Source organism: Eleutherodactylus coqui, chromosome 5, assembly GCF_035609145.1.
Source record: "Eleutherodactylus coqui strain aEleCoq1 chromosome 5, aEleCoq1.hap1, whole genome shotgun sequence".
Classification (NCBI taxonomy): domain Eukaryota; kingdom Metazoa; phylum Chordata; class Amphibia; order Anura; family Eleutherodactylidae; genus Eleutherodactylus; species Eleutherodactylus coqui.
The window spans coordinates 204,852,234-204,867,999 of record NC_089841.1 but is presented as its reverse complement, the minus strand read 5'-3'; the positions used below and the strand labels follow the sequence as shown (position 1 = coordinate 204,867,999).

The 15,766-nt window shown below is 42.2% G+C and overlaps 1 protein-coding gene across 1 annotated transcript in view; it reads left to right on the top strand.

Moving 5' to 3' along the window:
* Positions 1–15,766, top strand: part of DAPK1 (death associated protein kinase 1) — a 130,944-nt gene that overhangs the window by 76,859 nt on the left and 38,319 nt on the right. The window contains exons 4-15 of the mRNA XM_066604093.1: positions 2,758–2,896; positions 3,059–3,188; positions 3,296–3,344; positions 4,120–4,146; positions 4,594–4,746; positions 6,430–6,475; positions 8,462–8,551; positions 11,814–11,906; positions 13,914–14,033; positions 14,342–14,440; positions 14,571–14,669; positions 15,506–15,604. Of these exons, the coding sequence (XP_066460190.1) occupies positions 2,758–2,896; positions 3,059–3,188; positions 3,296–3,344; positions 4,120–4,146; positions 4,594–4,746; positions 6,430–6,475; positions 8,462–8,551; positions 11,814–11,906; positions 13,914–14,033; positions 14,342–14,440; positions 14,571–14,669; positions 15,506–15,604 (1,144 nt within the window). The remainder of the gene's footprint in view (positions 1–2,757; positions 2,897–3,058; positions 3,189–3,295; positions 3,345–4,119; positions 4,147–4,593; positions 4,747–6,429; positions 6,476–8,461; positions 8,552–11,813; positions 11,907–13,913; positions 14,034–14,341; positions 14,441–14,570; positions 14,670–15,505; positions 15,605–15,766) is intronic.

Below are 15,766 nucleotides of genomic sequence, written 5' to 3'. Positions count from 1 at the left end.
AAAGGTTTAACTTTTTTACATGTATAGCTGCCTGGACACTATTTAAATTGACTTTTTTAATTAACTGTTAGCAGGGCTTAATTTTGGAGTAGGGCTTAAATTTCAAGCATCCTCAAAAAGCCAAAAAATTTATTTTGCATCCTCAAAAATTCTGGAAAATCATGCTATGTCTTATTTTCAGGGTATGTCCTTTTTTTCAGGGAAACAGGTTAGATCTTCCCACAGTCGTGTCCTTTATAATGACCCAATACTCATATATGCACATAGCCTGCAGACAGTCATGTATTTTCTTTTATACATTGTGAAAGTATTTTCTTGGTGCTGCAGTTCCAGGTATAACCTGCTTGTACCGGGACTTACTGTGTATCTCAGCCACGATAACAGATGTCAGACAAATACTACCGGAACAGATAATCATCTCTTCTACCTTAAGTCTGTTTCTATGGCTGGCTGTTCATTATCACTGCTGTCTTTAAGAAACGTCCTCATGTGGACAATTTTTTTTTTGTCATAGCGCAAAATTGCTTGTATCAGAGCAGACCTGATATCAGCAGAGGACTATATGGTAAAGGGGAACTGTGACCAATGGACACACCTGTAGACATACCAGATCCTCATATTGGAGGAAGTCCATACGCTAGGTCCTATACTAACCCAAAATCCATGATATGTGCTATTGATTTCACTGAGGTTTTAGCAGCGTGCCTCAGCTGTAAGTGTACGTTATACATGACAGATTTATTGCAGAGAGTTCTACAATTAAAATCCCTCCCATACATGTGATGGAGTTGTTACTACAGCAGTGGCTCAGGAAGGGTATCTTTTTTCCTTAAGGAGACTTAGAAGACCATCCATGCTCCTCTGGGAAATATGCAAATGAGAAGATAGAACAATACCTCTGCAGATTTCTAAAAGCGCAGCTCAAGAGTGGAATAGTCGAAAATACCTATGTGTCAAATCTGCCCTGTGTCTGCATACCATAAAGCAGTGTTCCCCAACTCCAGTCCTCAGGGACCGCCAACAGGTCATGTTTTCAGGATGTCCTCAGTGTTGCACAGGTGATGTAATTATCATCAGTCCTCAGACATTGCCACAGGTGTTCTTACCATAGGATATCCTGAAAACATGACCCGTTGGTGGTCCCTGAGGACTGGAGTTGGGGACCTCTGCCATAAAGGACATTCCACATACCCGACCCTGCTTTTCCTCAGTATTTGCTGACCAAGGAGACTCTGGTAACTCGGTACACACTAGTTTGTCAACCGTTCCTAACAAAATTGCTGGGTCCAGGCAGCATTTGATATTTATGGGCACTTTCAGTGAAATGAATGTCGGCTTCTCCAAATCAGCAGAATTGGTTCAACCCTTTCCAATCCACTGTCTGACGTCTAAAGACATTCTGATTGAAGGCCGTACGTCGTAAGACGTCCAGCAGGGTATTTTTACTGTAGATTCCTGCCCGCTCTATTGTCGGGAGCCTCTCCAGCATGTCACATACCGCAGTTCTGGCTCTAGCCAGCAGATGGCGCCATTGTATAATGACAGAAAGAGAAAGCCCCCTAGGAAACCCAGAATCCAAAATTGGATTGCAAAGGGTTAACGAATAGTGTTGGTGTACGACCCCTAAGGTTCTGGCGGTAGGAAGTCGCCTAAAACAGCGGCTGCCCCTACAGTCTCAGGAACTGTAAACCTCAGTACATTCTTGAAATGAAAGACTATTTCCATGAGATTTCTTCCTAAAGCCAAAACTCTGTATGAACCTTTTAATGTACAAGGTACATAAAGAAATTTAGGGATTTATACCAAGCCATATAACATTGGTTTTTGTAAACGTTGTTCTGCTGCTGTATATATAAACTATATAAGTATTAACATTCACAGCATGAGATTATATGCTGAATGGGCACTCTATTGGAGACTCCCATTTAGTAACACCATAGGCCTCTTTTGGACTTCAGAACTGCAGCAATTTGTCATGGCGTCCATTCACAGGTATCGGAGCACCCAGGGAGTTCCAAGAAAACATTCCCCATACCATTGTGCCACCAGCCTGAACTATAAACCGCTGACAGGAAGGGATCATTGATTTGTGCCACTTGTGCCAAATTCTGACCCTCCCATCAACATGGTGCGACAAAAATCTGGACCAGGTGACTTTTCCCACTGCTTGGGTATCGGATTTGCCCACTGGAGTTTTGACTGCTCGTTAGACAGCAGTAGTAGTCAAACTAGTCATCTGCTGTTATCTCATCCATGCTAAGGGATGATGAGTTGTGCACTTGGACATGTTGGAGCACAATTGTTTTTGGCTGCAATTTACTTGGCTGTGCATCACCTGTTAGTTTCTGGACATATTCCTTTTGACCCCTTTTTTGACAAGTTATTTACATCCACGAGATGTTTTTCCTCAATCACCCTATTTTCTGTATACCTTCTACATCTCTGTGCAAGAAAACCCCATTAGGTTGGCAGTTTTTGAAATCCTAGCCTCGGCTAGTGTAGCACTGGTGATCATGCCTTCTTCTGCGTCACTCAGTTTTTCCATCCTTATTCGCACTGCAACAGATCCAGAGAAAACGTGCTCGCTTTAGTTCATGCTGCACTCCCGGGTTTACGAGACTTAATTTCCAGTCTGGAGAGCTCCAATTGTGAAAGGACAGAGGTCTCTAATAAAATGACCATTGTGGTGTATGTATTAATCATTGCCTGGTGTCCCTTCTACGTCCTCCTAAAACGGTGTCTTCTCTCTATCACCAGTGTTGCGGGTGGGGAGTTGTTCGACTTTCTTGCCGAGAAAGAGTCCTTGACAGAAGAAGAAGCCACGGAGTTTCTCAAACAGATCTTGAATGGTGTCAATTACCTTCATTCTCTGCAAATTGCTCACTTTGATCTCAAGGTACAGAGTATTTACAAGCATGTGTAGGAACTCGTGAATGTTACATATTGTGAGAACTCCAAGATCCCTCTGATACGTCTACGTGGCGTCAGGATGAATACATGACAAACGGTTTGTTAGTGGTTAACCCTTTCCTGTTATGTGGTTCTTTTTTCTGTTTAGCCGGAAAACATCATGCTGCTGGACCGGACGTCGCCCAAGCCTCGTATTAAGATAATCGACTTTGGTTTGGCACACAAAATCGATACTAGCAATGAATTTAAAAATATATTTGGCACGCCTGAATTTGTTGGTGCGTATTCTTATTAGGAGCATTTCTGTTTGTTAATGAAATTGAAAGGTTTCTTTTTTTTTTTAGTTTCGTTTTTTTACTAGTTGTGATTTTTATTCTATTGACAGCTCCAGAAATTGTAAACTATGAGCCACTGGGTCTGGAGTCTGATATGTGGTAAGTCCACCGAACGGAGTTATCTGAGCTTGTTAAAGGAACACTACAGAAAAACAGATTCACTGTTATGTCTAGTGCAAGGCCTGAAGGGCGAGGTGCACGGCAGAGATTTTTTTTTTCTTTGCAACCCTATTTTTATGCAACGGTCCATCTGACCCATTCCAAGACATAGCACAATCCAGAACTGCATTCACAATTTTAACTCTTTAAAGTGAACCAGTCACCAGATTCATGCTGCCCAGGCCGTGGGCAGTATGAACCCAGGACTAGTATGCCATTTCTCCTGTCTATATCATAATCTAAAACACTGTGGCATTTCAAAATAAAGACGCTTTAAAGTTTGACTCAGAACGGAGCTTCGAGTCAGAGGCGGGCCGCCCTAGCTGTTCGTGCCCGCAGCAGGTTGACTGACAACTCTCTCTCTATACATAAGAGGAGAGAGCTGTCACTTCGCATGATGCGGGCAGGTTCTGCATAAAAGTGACAGCTCTTAAAGGATCTGGGAATGTTCAAGCTTGCAAAAAAAGGTTAAGAGGAGACTTAATGACTGTCTATAAATATCTAAAGGGCTGTCGCAGTCCAGAACCCTATTCTCATCTGCACAAGGAAAGACTAGAAGCAATGGGATGAAGCTGAAAGAGAGGAGACACAAAATAGATATTAGAAATATGATATGTCTGAGAGAGTATCACAGTGCACTTATTGTGCTGTTGTTTGTTTGAGGTGACAGATGAACCTCCAGTACCTTACTAAGCATATTTTTATCTCTTTTTAGGAGTATTGGCGTAATAACGTATATCCTGTAAGTATTTTTCATGTTCCTTTTTCTCTTGTGTTATTTAGTAGATATAAATACAGGTTTATATGCAGATGAAATAGCTTTAAAATATGCAGTAAAATACGCATGCGTTAAACAATTCTGCCACAGATTCCACCAATTGCATTGCCGTGTTTGAAATTTGTGGCAAAAAACTGTGTTGAAACATAGAACACATGGGGCAGGCTGCAACTTTGAAAATCCAAAGCATGTTCTATAAACCATGCTGGGGGTTGGACCAGATGACCCTGGAGGTCCTTCCAACGCTACCATTCTATAATTCCTTCCCATGGTGTAGCCTTGAAGCTTTCGAAGCTCAGAGGTATATTTGCTAATTCTTTTTTCTACAATACACTTTCCTTATCTGATACCTAAGTTACCACGTTTCTTGGAAGGGAAGGCAATGAACCAGTCTTGCTTCTGTTTATCCAGGTTGAGTGGTGCTTCCCCATTTCTTGGTGAGACCAAACAAGAGACTTTGGCCAATATATCTGCTGTTAGTTACGAATTTGAAGATGAGTTTTTCAGCAACACAAGTGATCTGGCCAAAGATTTTATACAGCGGCTTCTTGTCAAGGACCCAAAGTAAGTTCTGCACTTGTTTCCCACTTAGAAGTTTACCTTAACTTTTAGAAAAATGTGATTACTATTGCAGCCCAAGACGGTGATGGCCATGGCTCTACTACTGCAAAGCTGCCTGGCAACACCTTTACTGTAGATGCAGCGTCCGTTCCACTATAACTAATGGGTAGACCTTAAATAGCGTTGCCTCAAAGCATTGCTAGCTGACCTGAAAACAAAGGTTTGGTACGGTGTTAGCCAGTAGAGTACAGTGTGATTGTTCCCAGCAAGAGAAACCAGGTGGTCTTGTATTTTTGTTAGCATTATAAGGTATCATATTTATATGATGTTACAGCGAGCTTGTGAACCGCTCGGATTCTTCAGGCTAAAATGAAATGGATCCGAAGAGGCACATCCATGTCTGTGCCTTGTCATAAGTATGTGTGTCATAAGTGTATATAAATATGCCTGCCTCTTCGGATCAATTTCATTTTAGCCTGAAGAAGAACCCAAGAGTTTTGAAAGCTTGCATTAACATCATGTATTTTTGTTAGCCATTAAAAGGTATCATATCTACAAGATTACTTGGTTTCTCTTGCTGGGAACAATCACATTTTAGCTAACCTGAGTAATAAATTGTATAAATTTTATCCTTAAACAATCTTAAAGTGATTTCAATTAATAATAGAGAGAAAAAAGAAACATAAATGTATGCCCTTGAGTTGTCCTCATGGGTTTTTAAAGTGTACAAAGGAAATGAAAGCCATTACAGCTCTTAGAGCACAGATGTCAAACACAAGGCCTGTGGGCCGAGTCACATCATGTGGCCCGCTGGCCATACAGTAAACTCATGCAGCATTCCACTCGCCAAGCCTGCAGGTCCGTCAGCAGCAGTGCAGTGACTGCGCCAGCCCATTTACTTCAATGGCCTATTGTAGTGCATCATATGCACTCAAATGGGTAATGTCTGTGTATTTTTACATGCAGTTGCACATCGTGGGAAAAAATATACTCCTAAATGAACCCATTGAACAGCACTGGGTTCTATTCACTGCGTATTGTACGTAATATACTGCGCAAATAGGTTAGTGTGAACCAGCCCTTACCATAGTCCTACAATTAAAATTGGCCCTTTTGAAGGCAACCATACGACTGATGTGGCCCAAAGTAAAAATTAGTTTGACACCCCTGACTAAGGCCGAGTGTTTATGGCGATTTGTCATAGCATGATCCTCGGCGATAAATTGCATGCGGAGTGCGCATGACACGCTTTCCATAGGATAACTATGGAAAGCGCAGCCCAATGTACACTAGCGTAAAATCGCTCGTGTCTAAAAATCCCGCCTGTGGACACTCGGCCTTAGTCACTTTCTTTTTTTCCTTAGACTCCTAAATGACAAGACCAATGCCAAACCTATGGGTACAATCACACTTCGTGGCACGAATTGGCACCAAAATCCACATGTGGATTTTGATGTAGATTTTGACCACGGAATCCACAACAGGCATATCTTCTGCTGCGGATTTTTCTCTCCTGTAAGTGTATGGGATTTGTTAAAACTCCACTCACAAGTATTGGTACTATACATGGATGTGGCATTCTGGCTCATATATAAGAAGGATGAATCCAGAACTCTTATCTATTCTACTGTTTAATAGCAAGATGATTGTTATCAACCTGTGTAACAAAATGTTCTTTTATAAAAGGAAGAGAATGACCATTGAAGATAGCTTGAGTCACCCATGGATTAAGGTAAGAGCAGTTACTAGGTACATTGGGATGTTCCCAGATAACTTTGTGAACTTGTTAGTTATTGTCAAGATCCTGTGGAAATGGAGTATTTGGCTTTATTTTTTTTCCATTAATTATAATTGGCCTTTCTGCACTACGAACAATGGGAAAACTGTTAATAGGTACACTATGTTGACAAAAGTATTGGGACACCCACCAATCCTGTCCTGTTAGTCGGTGGGGGTTATGCATATCGGATGTAAGAGCATTAGGTATAAAGGAGAGTATCGCACAGGCATATCCTAGTACAGAAACCCTCAAGCATGTTTGGAATGTACTAGAATGCTGCAGCCATCATTCCCCATATCACTAACGAACGCTTTCCTTGAGGCATGGAAAATCTCTGCATACATCTATCTGACCTTCATGGAAAACATGCCCAGGAGTGTTACTGCAGTCATTAAGGCCAAAGGCAGCTCAACACCATATTGAAAAATGTGAATAAAATCGAATTTCATCACCTTCTGTGAGTGTCCCAATGCTTTTGTCAACAACGTGTATACATTTGGTTGCTACCCTTTTTGACTCTACTAGTGCCATTCCTCTCTGCATCACGCACAATACCAGTTGTCAGGGAGCTAGGATACATTCTGCAGAGGATTGTCTGGCGAACAGCTTAGGCATCAGTCTAGGCCGCATGGGGCAGAGAACTCCTGATGGATTTTCCTAAAGTGATACAGGCAGAGAAAGGAAACGATGTTCCGTCAGCCTGGCCAAAACTCACTTTTTGGGTGAAAAGAGCTGGTTCGTTTGCATATGAAGTTCATGCATCCACGTAATGCCATAATTTGCAATTGCACATTGACGTCTATAACATTAGCCTGGTTGCTTTGTTATGGAGTTCTCTGGCAACCACCAAACTGTTTAAAACAGCAACTAAGCCTGAAGAAGGGCTCATCATAGGTCAACCTATATGAATTTGAAGTTTTGGGCATGTTGGCCTAACATTTTGTAAATTCCAAACAAAAGTCTTGGCAAGGCTGGAGTTGGCGGATGCTTGAAAAGTTTCTTCCTTTTTTCCTATTTTCTTTTTTGTGTTTGGGATATAAAGAAAAAAAAATTAATCCTGAAGATGAGTGATCCATTGTCCACAAAGTTGGTGGTGACTTCATTTTCTCTTTGCAACTGCAGGAATTTTATTTTGGAGTGTGGTCCTCTACCCTTCGATTAATAAATGGTAATTTTGGCTTGGAGATGTAGAGATCTTCAAGTTAGACTCCAGTGGGGCAGGATGCTCAGGGCAGAGTCCTTCCCCCCCCCTCCACTTTACCCCCTGACTTTTTAGGCATCAGTGGATGTTTTTGTGCGTGTGCCAAATCGGTGCAAACTCCTGATACCTTTTTATGATTACATGGTCTCTCACCTAGTAGCTTAAGGCCACAATACATATTGGACTATTCATCCAAACCTGCATAGTTTTTGTGCATGTAATAAACGGTGAGAGGAGAATTTTATGTATCATGCACAGTGATATGTGGACATCCTTACAGAATAACTTTCTAGAACCCCGCTAGAAAAATAGTTAAAGTGGAGTTAGATTCAATTTGTAGACACATGTAAGCCGCAAGCTGAAAACTTGTAGTAATCTAATTCAGTACACGGGGTACACTGAGATGGGGTTAAGCCGTGTAGTGGCTTAATCCATCTGGTGCTGTATGGTGCAACGTTATTGATGGAGTTAATAAGTGGAAGCGCTCTTCTCGCTCCCATCCTGGGAGAGGCTGAACTTCATCTTACCTTGCAGCCGTGGTAATAACTGGCCTATATTCTTGCCCCTGATGTCTCATTGCTGACACAATAAAAAACCATTAATCTCATTTCTGGTCCTCTTTACGGTATACTACTTTTATTACTTGTGATCACACTGCAGTGTGATTATATCTATTGTGTGGGTGTATATATTCTTACCGGTCTCTGCTATTCTCACTCTTTATGAACTTGTTGCAGCCTAAAGATACTCTCCAAGCGTTAAGCAGAAAGGCCTCCGCTGTGAACATGGAGAAATTCAAGAAGTTCGCTGCCCGGAGAAAATGGAAAGTAAGTCTTCCCTCTCTTTATGTGGGAATATACCATCAGTGTTTCATCTTTTTTATATTGCATACCTTCACGGTGCCATGGTGGCAATTTTTTTTTCCTTTGGAGAATATAAGTGCACTTTTTTATTTTTTCTTGTACATATCAAACACTAAAGGAAGGCGGCTTTTTAGGAGTTGATGGAATATATTCATGAGAATCTGACCAGTCGGCCCTGTAGGATAATAGATGTCACTGTTTACTGCTAGGTTGGTAAATTGCATACTGGCTTAGTCGACAAAAAAAGGAGCTTCTAATATTTTTCAGTATAAAAAAAAAAAAAATTTTATTCATTCTTTTCTCCTCATTTCTACGTCCTTTCTAAACCCAGGATGCAAATGCCAAACATGAAAGAGACGCTGTCAAGTTGAATATGATGCACAATCCGCAAGCTGCATGTTCTAGAGCTTAAAGTAGTTTAGCTTTTGTGGGCTAAAATTCGGTATAACTTGTATTAATTTCAAATCCCTGCCCATTCTGAGCTTAGGAGTCTAATGGGCAGTCCTACTTTACTGATTGACTTAAGTGATTGACTGCCTTCCCCATATCCTGTACATACAGAGATAGCTGACTGATAGGACCGCCCACTGGACTCCTAACAGTGGTCCTACTTTACTTAGTGATGGACTGCCTTCTCCCTATCCTGTACATACAGAGATGGCTAATTGATAGGACCGCCCACTGGACTCCTAACAGTGGACCTACTTTACTTAGTGATGGACTGCCTTTTCCATATCCTAAACCAAGAATGATCGGGAATTTAAAAAAACTAAAATACAAGTTATATCCACAAAGTAAAAGCTTCTTTTATTCAAACTTTAATATAAACGTGATCTGGACTCGAGGGTCCTGAGGAGTAAGAGAACCGGCTGCTTCATGTCTACATGCACTTCATCCTGGCCTTTCTAACATGATGTGTACACCTTTTTAACGGGGTGTTATACCCCCATACATTGCAAGAATGAACATTCGTGTCATGAATCATTCATACATCATAAGCGTTCAATAGAGAAACGACAAAAATGGACTAAGGTTGTTCCAGCCATTAAATCCCAGTGGAACATAAGCCTTATTCATTAATATCCATTCTCTTCTCTTTCACAAAGGCATTGTCTGTCACCACCCGAGGGTAAAACATCTATACTCTCCAAACCTGCAAATTTCAAGATATGTACATCACCTCCATGATATACCTTTTACATGATTGATTAAGCGTTGGCTTCTGTGGTTGAAGCTGTGGTTAATAATGACTGACCTATAACTGAGAGTTCCTTATTTGTATGTGGTTACAGTAAAGAAGAAAAGTTGTTTTTTGTTTTTTTTTTGTAGGTGCAAAGATCCTAAGGATAGCCTAGTGAGGAGTAGAAAAAAAGAAATGTGGCTCAATAACTTTCCTGGAAGGGCATGTGATTTAGGGGCTATTACCTACAATAGAGAGAACTTTATCATGTGTAAATAGAATTATGTAGTCTATGCCTTTTTTTTTTTTTGTCCATGCAGATGGGAAGACAATCTGTCCTATGCTTGTTCACTTTAGGGAACATGTTAGAAATTGTTCTACTGGGAAAAGTTGCCCTCACTTAAAGGCATTTTCTAGGCACTGCCTGCTATCATTGGTGGGATACACCAGGGTCGTTGCAGAAGTCGCTGCTTCAACCTTAGGCCTCCTTCCCACGAACGGATTTCCGCCGCGTAATTCGCGGCGAAAATCCGCTGCGTTGCCCGCAGCTATTAGGTTCTATTGAACCTAATAGCTCAGGGCACATGGTGCGGAATTCCGCACCGTGAAATCTTCCGTCCTCACCCGCGGCATGCTCTATTTGCCGCGGGTGTACGCGCTGGCGGCTTCCATTGCAGTCAATGGAAGCCATCCGTTCACGCTATCTCCCGCTGTAAAACAGCAAAAGATAGCGTGAAAACGCTTTTCCGCCTACCGCCGCCGCGTCATATGACGCGGCCGGCGCGCCACATGACACGGCCAGCAGCGTCATGTGACGCGGTGGGCATGTCATGTGATGCGGTGGGCGGGGAAGCGTCATGAGGGAGCGAAAACGCCAGATCCACTGGTAAGTATGGGGTCTCTGGGGGGCGCCGTGACGGGCCTCGCCGCGGAATATTCGGCGGCGGAGCCCGTCACGCTCGTGTGCAGCCGGCCTTAGTGTAGTGGCCGGCGCTTGTAATTGCAGTCACAGCTCTCATTAATTTCAGTGAGAGCTATGTCTGCAATTATGAGCACCAGCCACTACACAGAGGTCAAAGCAGCGGCTTCTTCTCCGACCCCAGTGTATCCCACTCTGGTGGCAGCCGGCACTGCCTGGAAAACCCCTCTATTATGTAAAAGTACATCATGGTGATACGGGTGTCTTGAAATGAAATTCTCAGATTAGAGAGGGTAGATTTTTTTTTTTTCTACCCTCAGGTAGTAAAGGATATAATGCCCTCCTGAAACAAGAAGTAGAATGGATATTAAAAAATGTTTCCTTCTCTATGTTGGGATTGAATGGTTGGAACAATTTCGGTCCATTCTTGCAATTTCTCTTGTAAGCCCTTTAATTTACGGCACTATTGTTCATTCTTGCAATGCATGGAAAAGCGATTTGTGTGTTTTTGTTTAGATTTGGTTTTATTATATAACGTGTAGGTAGGGGGACGTATGGGAGTATGCCCACACTTTAAAGGCTTAACCCACACGTTTTCCAGGATGAAGAGCATGTAGATGTGAGACTGTCTTAGGCTCACTGTGTAACCACATTTATCAAGTCCAGAGCATGTGGATCTTAAATAAGCTTACAAGAGCCTTTTAGTGGTGAGCGCCACAAGCCACCTCCTCATAGAGGTACTGGACAATCTGACGTATATGCAGAACTCCACTGTATGGGTCTTGGGTGTTCCAGGAAAATCGTTGTCCAGAATCCGGGTCAGCGGTGCAGATTCCTTTTCTTGTGTTGAGTGAATATGTACTAAAATACAAGTTATACTGAATCTTTTCCCATAAGACTATAGACCAATCTCCTTGGCTGCCCCTCCTCTAGAACATGCTGCTCTCAAATAGGACTACATGTTCAACATCATATGTTCCCTTTCCATTAATCTAAGTTTAATATCCCTATATGTAAATTTCTACATACGGTAGGAATGCATCTGCCTATGTTAAAATCTCTCTGAATTCTTGGCACTGAACGTTTCCTATGCAATTAGTCCATGCCTTTTAATTTTTCTTTTCAAGCAATCTGTCCGCTTGATATCCCTGTGCCAAAGACTGTCAAGATCATTCTTGTCAAGGAGCAACATGAGTATCGCTCGCAGTGATGACACTCTGGTAAGTAATTAGTCTGAGAGAAATTAGTTTATCCATGTCTTATAAAAATGTCTGCCATCTCCAGCATAGTATGCTGACCTCTAGATTGTGGGTGTGCGGCCGTAGACAAGGTTATGTAGACAGATTTGTTTGAGCACCTTTTAGTAGTTTTGGTACTTAAGCAGTGTAATTCAGGCCCCTTTTACATGGAGTGACTGTCAAGCACAGGTGCCCAACAAGTTGCCCCCGCAATAATCGTTGAGTAAATAGATGGGGTTGGTCCCAGCCCGCCTCCATTCACAGTATGCAGGCCCTGAACGAACGACTGCCCATGTACATGGGCCGATCCATCATTCTGTTCTATGCATGTAGAAACTGAACAACGAACTGGAAAGGAAAAAAAAATGTTCTGTGTTCAGTCAGGGCATATATTTACACTAATTGATATTCGTTCAGGTTCCCAGTAGATGCCGAAATTTATCGACCCGTGTAAAAGGGCCCTGACTTCAGTGAGGTGACCAGTTGCTAAAGTTTATAGACTTTCTGAACTAACCAAGGCATTACGTGCATACTGACTTTGACAAAAAAGTTTCAACCCATTTCGAAAGAGATTCTGCCGATTGGTGCTTCTGTGAATATGGATTTCTAAACCAGACAAGCTCTTTATATCAACAGGCTATTTAAATGTGCTGTTATTTGCATTTCTTTGTTGTTGATGTAAAGCAGATTCACTGAAGCCACTCAGTGATGGGAACACTCTATTATGCCGTGCAATTACCACTTCCTTATTAAGAAATTAAAGAGTCCCTATGAAAACCCCACATCATCGGAGCACATGGAAGATTCATGGGCTCATGTAAGAGTGGTTTGATCTCTGAAGATTGTTGTCACCACCAGAGGCGTAACTTGAAGCTCCCGGGGCCCAATGCAAAACCTGTAACAGGGCCCCCAACTATAATGCTTTACTCATAGTACTGGGCTCCCTATATGGAGAAGAGAGGCCTTATGGGCCCCCTAAGGCTCCTGGGCCCGGGTGCAACTGCATTATCTATAGTTACGCCCCTGGTCACCACAATAACCTTGTCATAGCTGGAGGGATTTTTCCTCTAGTTTTGCTGACCTTTTTTTCCTGCACACAGGGAAATGAGATACGATTTGCAGGTATTAATCCTAGGTCTTTGGTTTCTATTACTTTGCTTGGGTTTATCATTCATGAGCTTAGAAGAGCTAAGTAACGATTGGGCAGAATATTCGAAATGTAGAATCGCAAGACAATTATCAAATTTTGTCTTTTTTTTTTTTTTTTTATTTCTTCAACCCCCTTGGTGAGATGATGTACAAGTGCACAGGGGAAGTTTGGAATAGGCTCAAGGGCAAGCCAACTGTATACAGATTGGGTACTGGCTGTGTTATACAGCCGACACGCTCCTGTAAATGTAGGAAATTGAGCCAACTCTAATCCCATAGCTTTAACCACTTAGATGTCAATGATGACCATGGCATTTAAACAGAGAGGAGGCTCTCTTGATCATCAAGTCGGGCCTCACTCCAATTCTATCCATTCAGTCGTGTCCTACTTTTGGATACTCTGTAGGCCAGTTCAATTGCCTGATGTCCATTCCCGTTTCCTTGATGGTGTCCAGCCAATGAGGTCTTATAAGAAATGAATAAAAAGTTGTTAGCATCCCACAATGCTACTGGTAGAAAAAAAAGAATGGGCTATCGCTGCAGCCAATCGGAAGGCACACCAGTTACATACTATTCACCTGGCAGCACAGCTCGGATTTCAGTAGCCATAATGCCAGGAGAACGGCACGTGACTAATGTGGCTTATGATTGTTTATGAATGGCTACCAACTGACCACTGCGGCCAAAGACTAGGAGAACCGTAGGGCTTACAGTGTTGGATTTCCAGGGAATCACCTGGATGATGCAATATGTGTTAATAAGTGAATAAAGTCATCTTAGGTGGTTTATATATGTTACTATGAGCAACCATTCAATTCAACACTGTTACTGGCATGGTAGGATGAAGAGGACTCCTTTGTCATGAAGGCCATTATCCACGCTATAAATGATGACAATGTTCCGGGTTTGCAGCATCTTCTGGGATCTCTGGCAAACTATGATGTAAACCAACCAAACAAGGTACTGGGTTCACCTCACTTACAATTAACTGTAATGCTCATATTTGAATGGAATGTAAAATATTTGCAAAGCAATCAATAGGAAATTTACTGCCTGGTGTGTATATGCACCGAGCAGGGCTAAACAGTTTACCTTTTAGACCTTGTTACAGGTTTTCTTCATGAGAATAGTTAGCTTTTACAAGTTTTGCCAAGTACTTCACTCCTGGTGTGTTACTTAATACCTGGGCAGTTTTAGGGGTGTGGAACGATTGTGCTGTTTGTAGCCTTTTCCTCCTTCTTTCTAACCAGTCTTCATGTCTGTTTCAGCATGGCACCCCTCCACTATTAATAGCCGCTGGCTGTGGGAACATTCAGATGCTGGAATTGCTAATGAAGCGTGGAGCACATATTGATGTGCAGGATAAGGTCTGTGTATTTCACTTGCTCATTTATTACACATATTCTAACTTTTTTTTTTTTAGCAGGCCTGAAATCTATATGGAGGTTCTCCGCTATGAAAGCTAGCGCTGCCATTAATAGTTTCTTCTTCACTCAGGCTGGATCCAATGCACTTTATTGGGCCTCCAGGCATGGTCATGTCGAGACCTTGAAATTCCTCCACCAGAGCAAATGTCCGCTGGATGTTAAGGATAAGGTGAGGTTTCTCTTTAAATTAGTACAACGGGTTTTCAGATCTGCACTTTTCACAATTTCATCATAATATGGACAGTTTCACAGTGGATTCCATCCTTTGCAGTGGTGAAATCCATGTGCAGTATTTGTACTTTCCCTAAGTTTCAAAGTGGGTTAAAGGGGTTGTTCGGTTACTAGACAACATGCCCCCTGTGCTAAAATAAGGAGGAGCCATATTTACCTGTTCTGTGATCCAGCACTGCAGACCCGCTGAAGTCCCAGCATTTGTTGTGACAGATGTCGTCACCAGAAGTCAAGTGACCGCTTGTTCTCCTGGCATTAGCGCTCACATCTTGATGGGAGTTCAGGAGCGTATAACGCTGCAGCCTCTGATTGGCTGCTGCAGTCACCTGACTTCCAATGACCACATCTGTCACAACAAGTGCTGGGACCTCAGCGGGGCTGCAGCGCTGGATCACAGAACAGGTTAAGCACTGCTCCTCTGCCTATTTTAGCACTAAAGGGGGGGTGTTGTCAAGTAACTGGACAAGCCCTTTAAGGAAAATGAACTATTCAGTGTCTGCATTCACTTAGCATTGTTTGATGCATTTATAGGCTTTTTGTATGTGCAGAATGATTTGTAGATTTGTATTTTTTTTTTACCTATTAGCTTGATTAATATCCCACATTTGTAGGTGATTGAATACATTAGGTAGTAAATTGCTTATATAATTACGTTGTATAGAAAAGGTGCCTCAAAGGTGGCTGTTATGGTAGATTCCATTAATTGTTGGTCTCAGCATCCATTCTCTTTGCCTCCACTTAAGACTTTTTTTTTTCCCCCACCAATTTTATAAGTCAGGAGAAACCGCGCTTCATGTTGCGGCTCGATATGGGCACGTAGAAGTCATACAGTATCTGTGCAGCATTGGATCCAATCCAGATATTCAGGATAAGGTAAGTGTGTCTGCAAGGCATTTCAGGTTCAGCTGTTTATTCCGCTGATTCCATTTACTGTTTTACACAAGGACCTGCTCATTGACTACACCGGCTGGTCAGCGGGCTCTCATGTGAGCGGGGCCTGCTATTTAGGCAGATGACACTTTTTCTGGGTGTTAG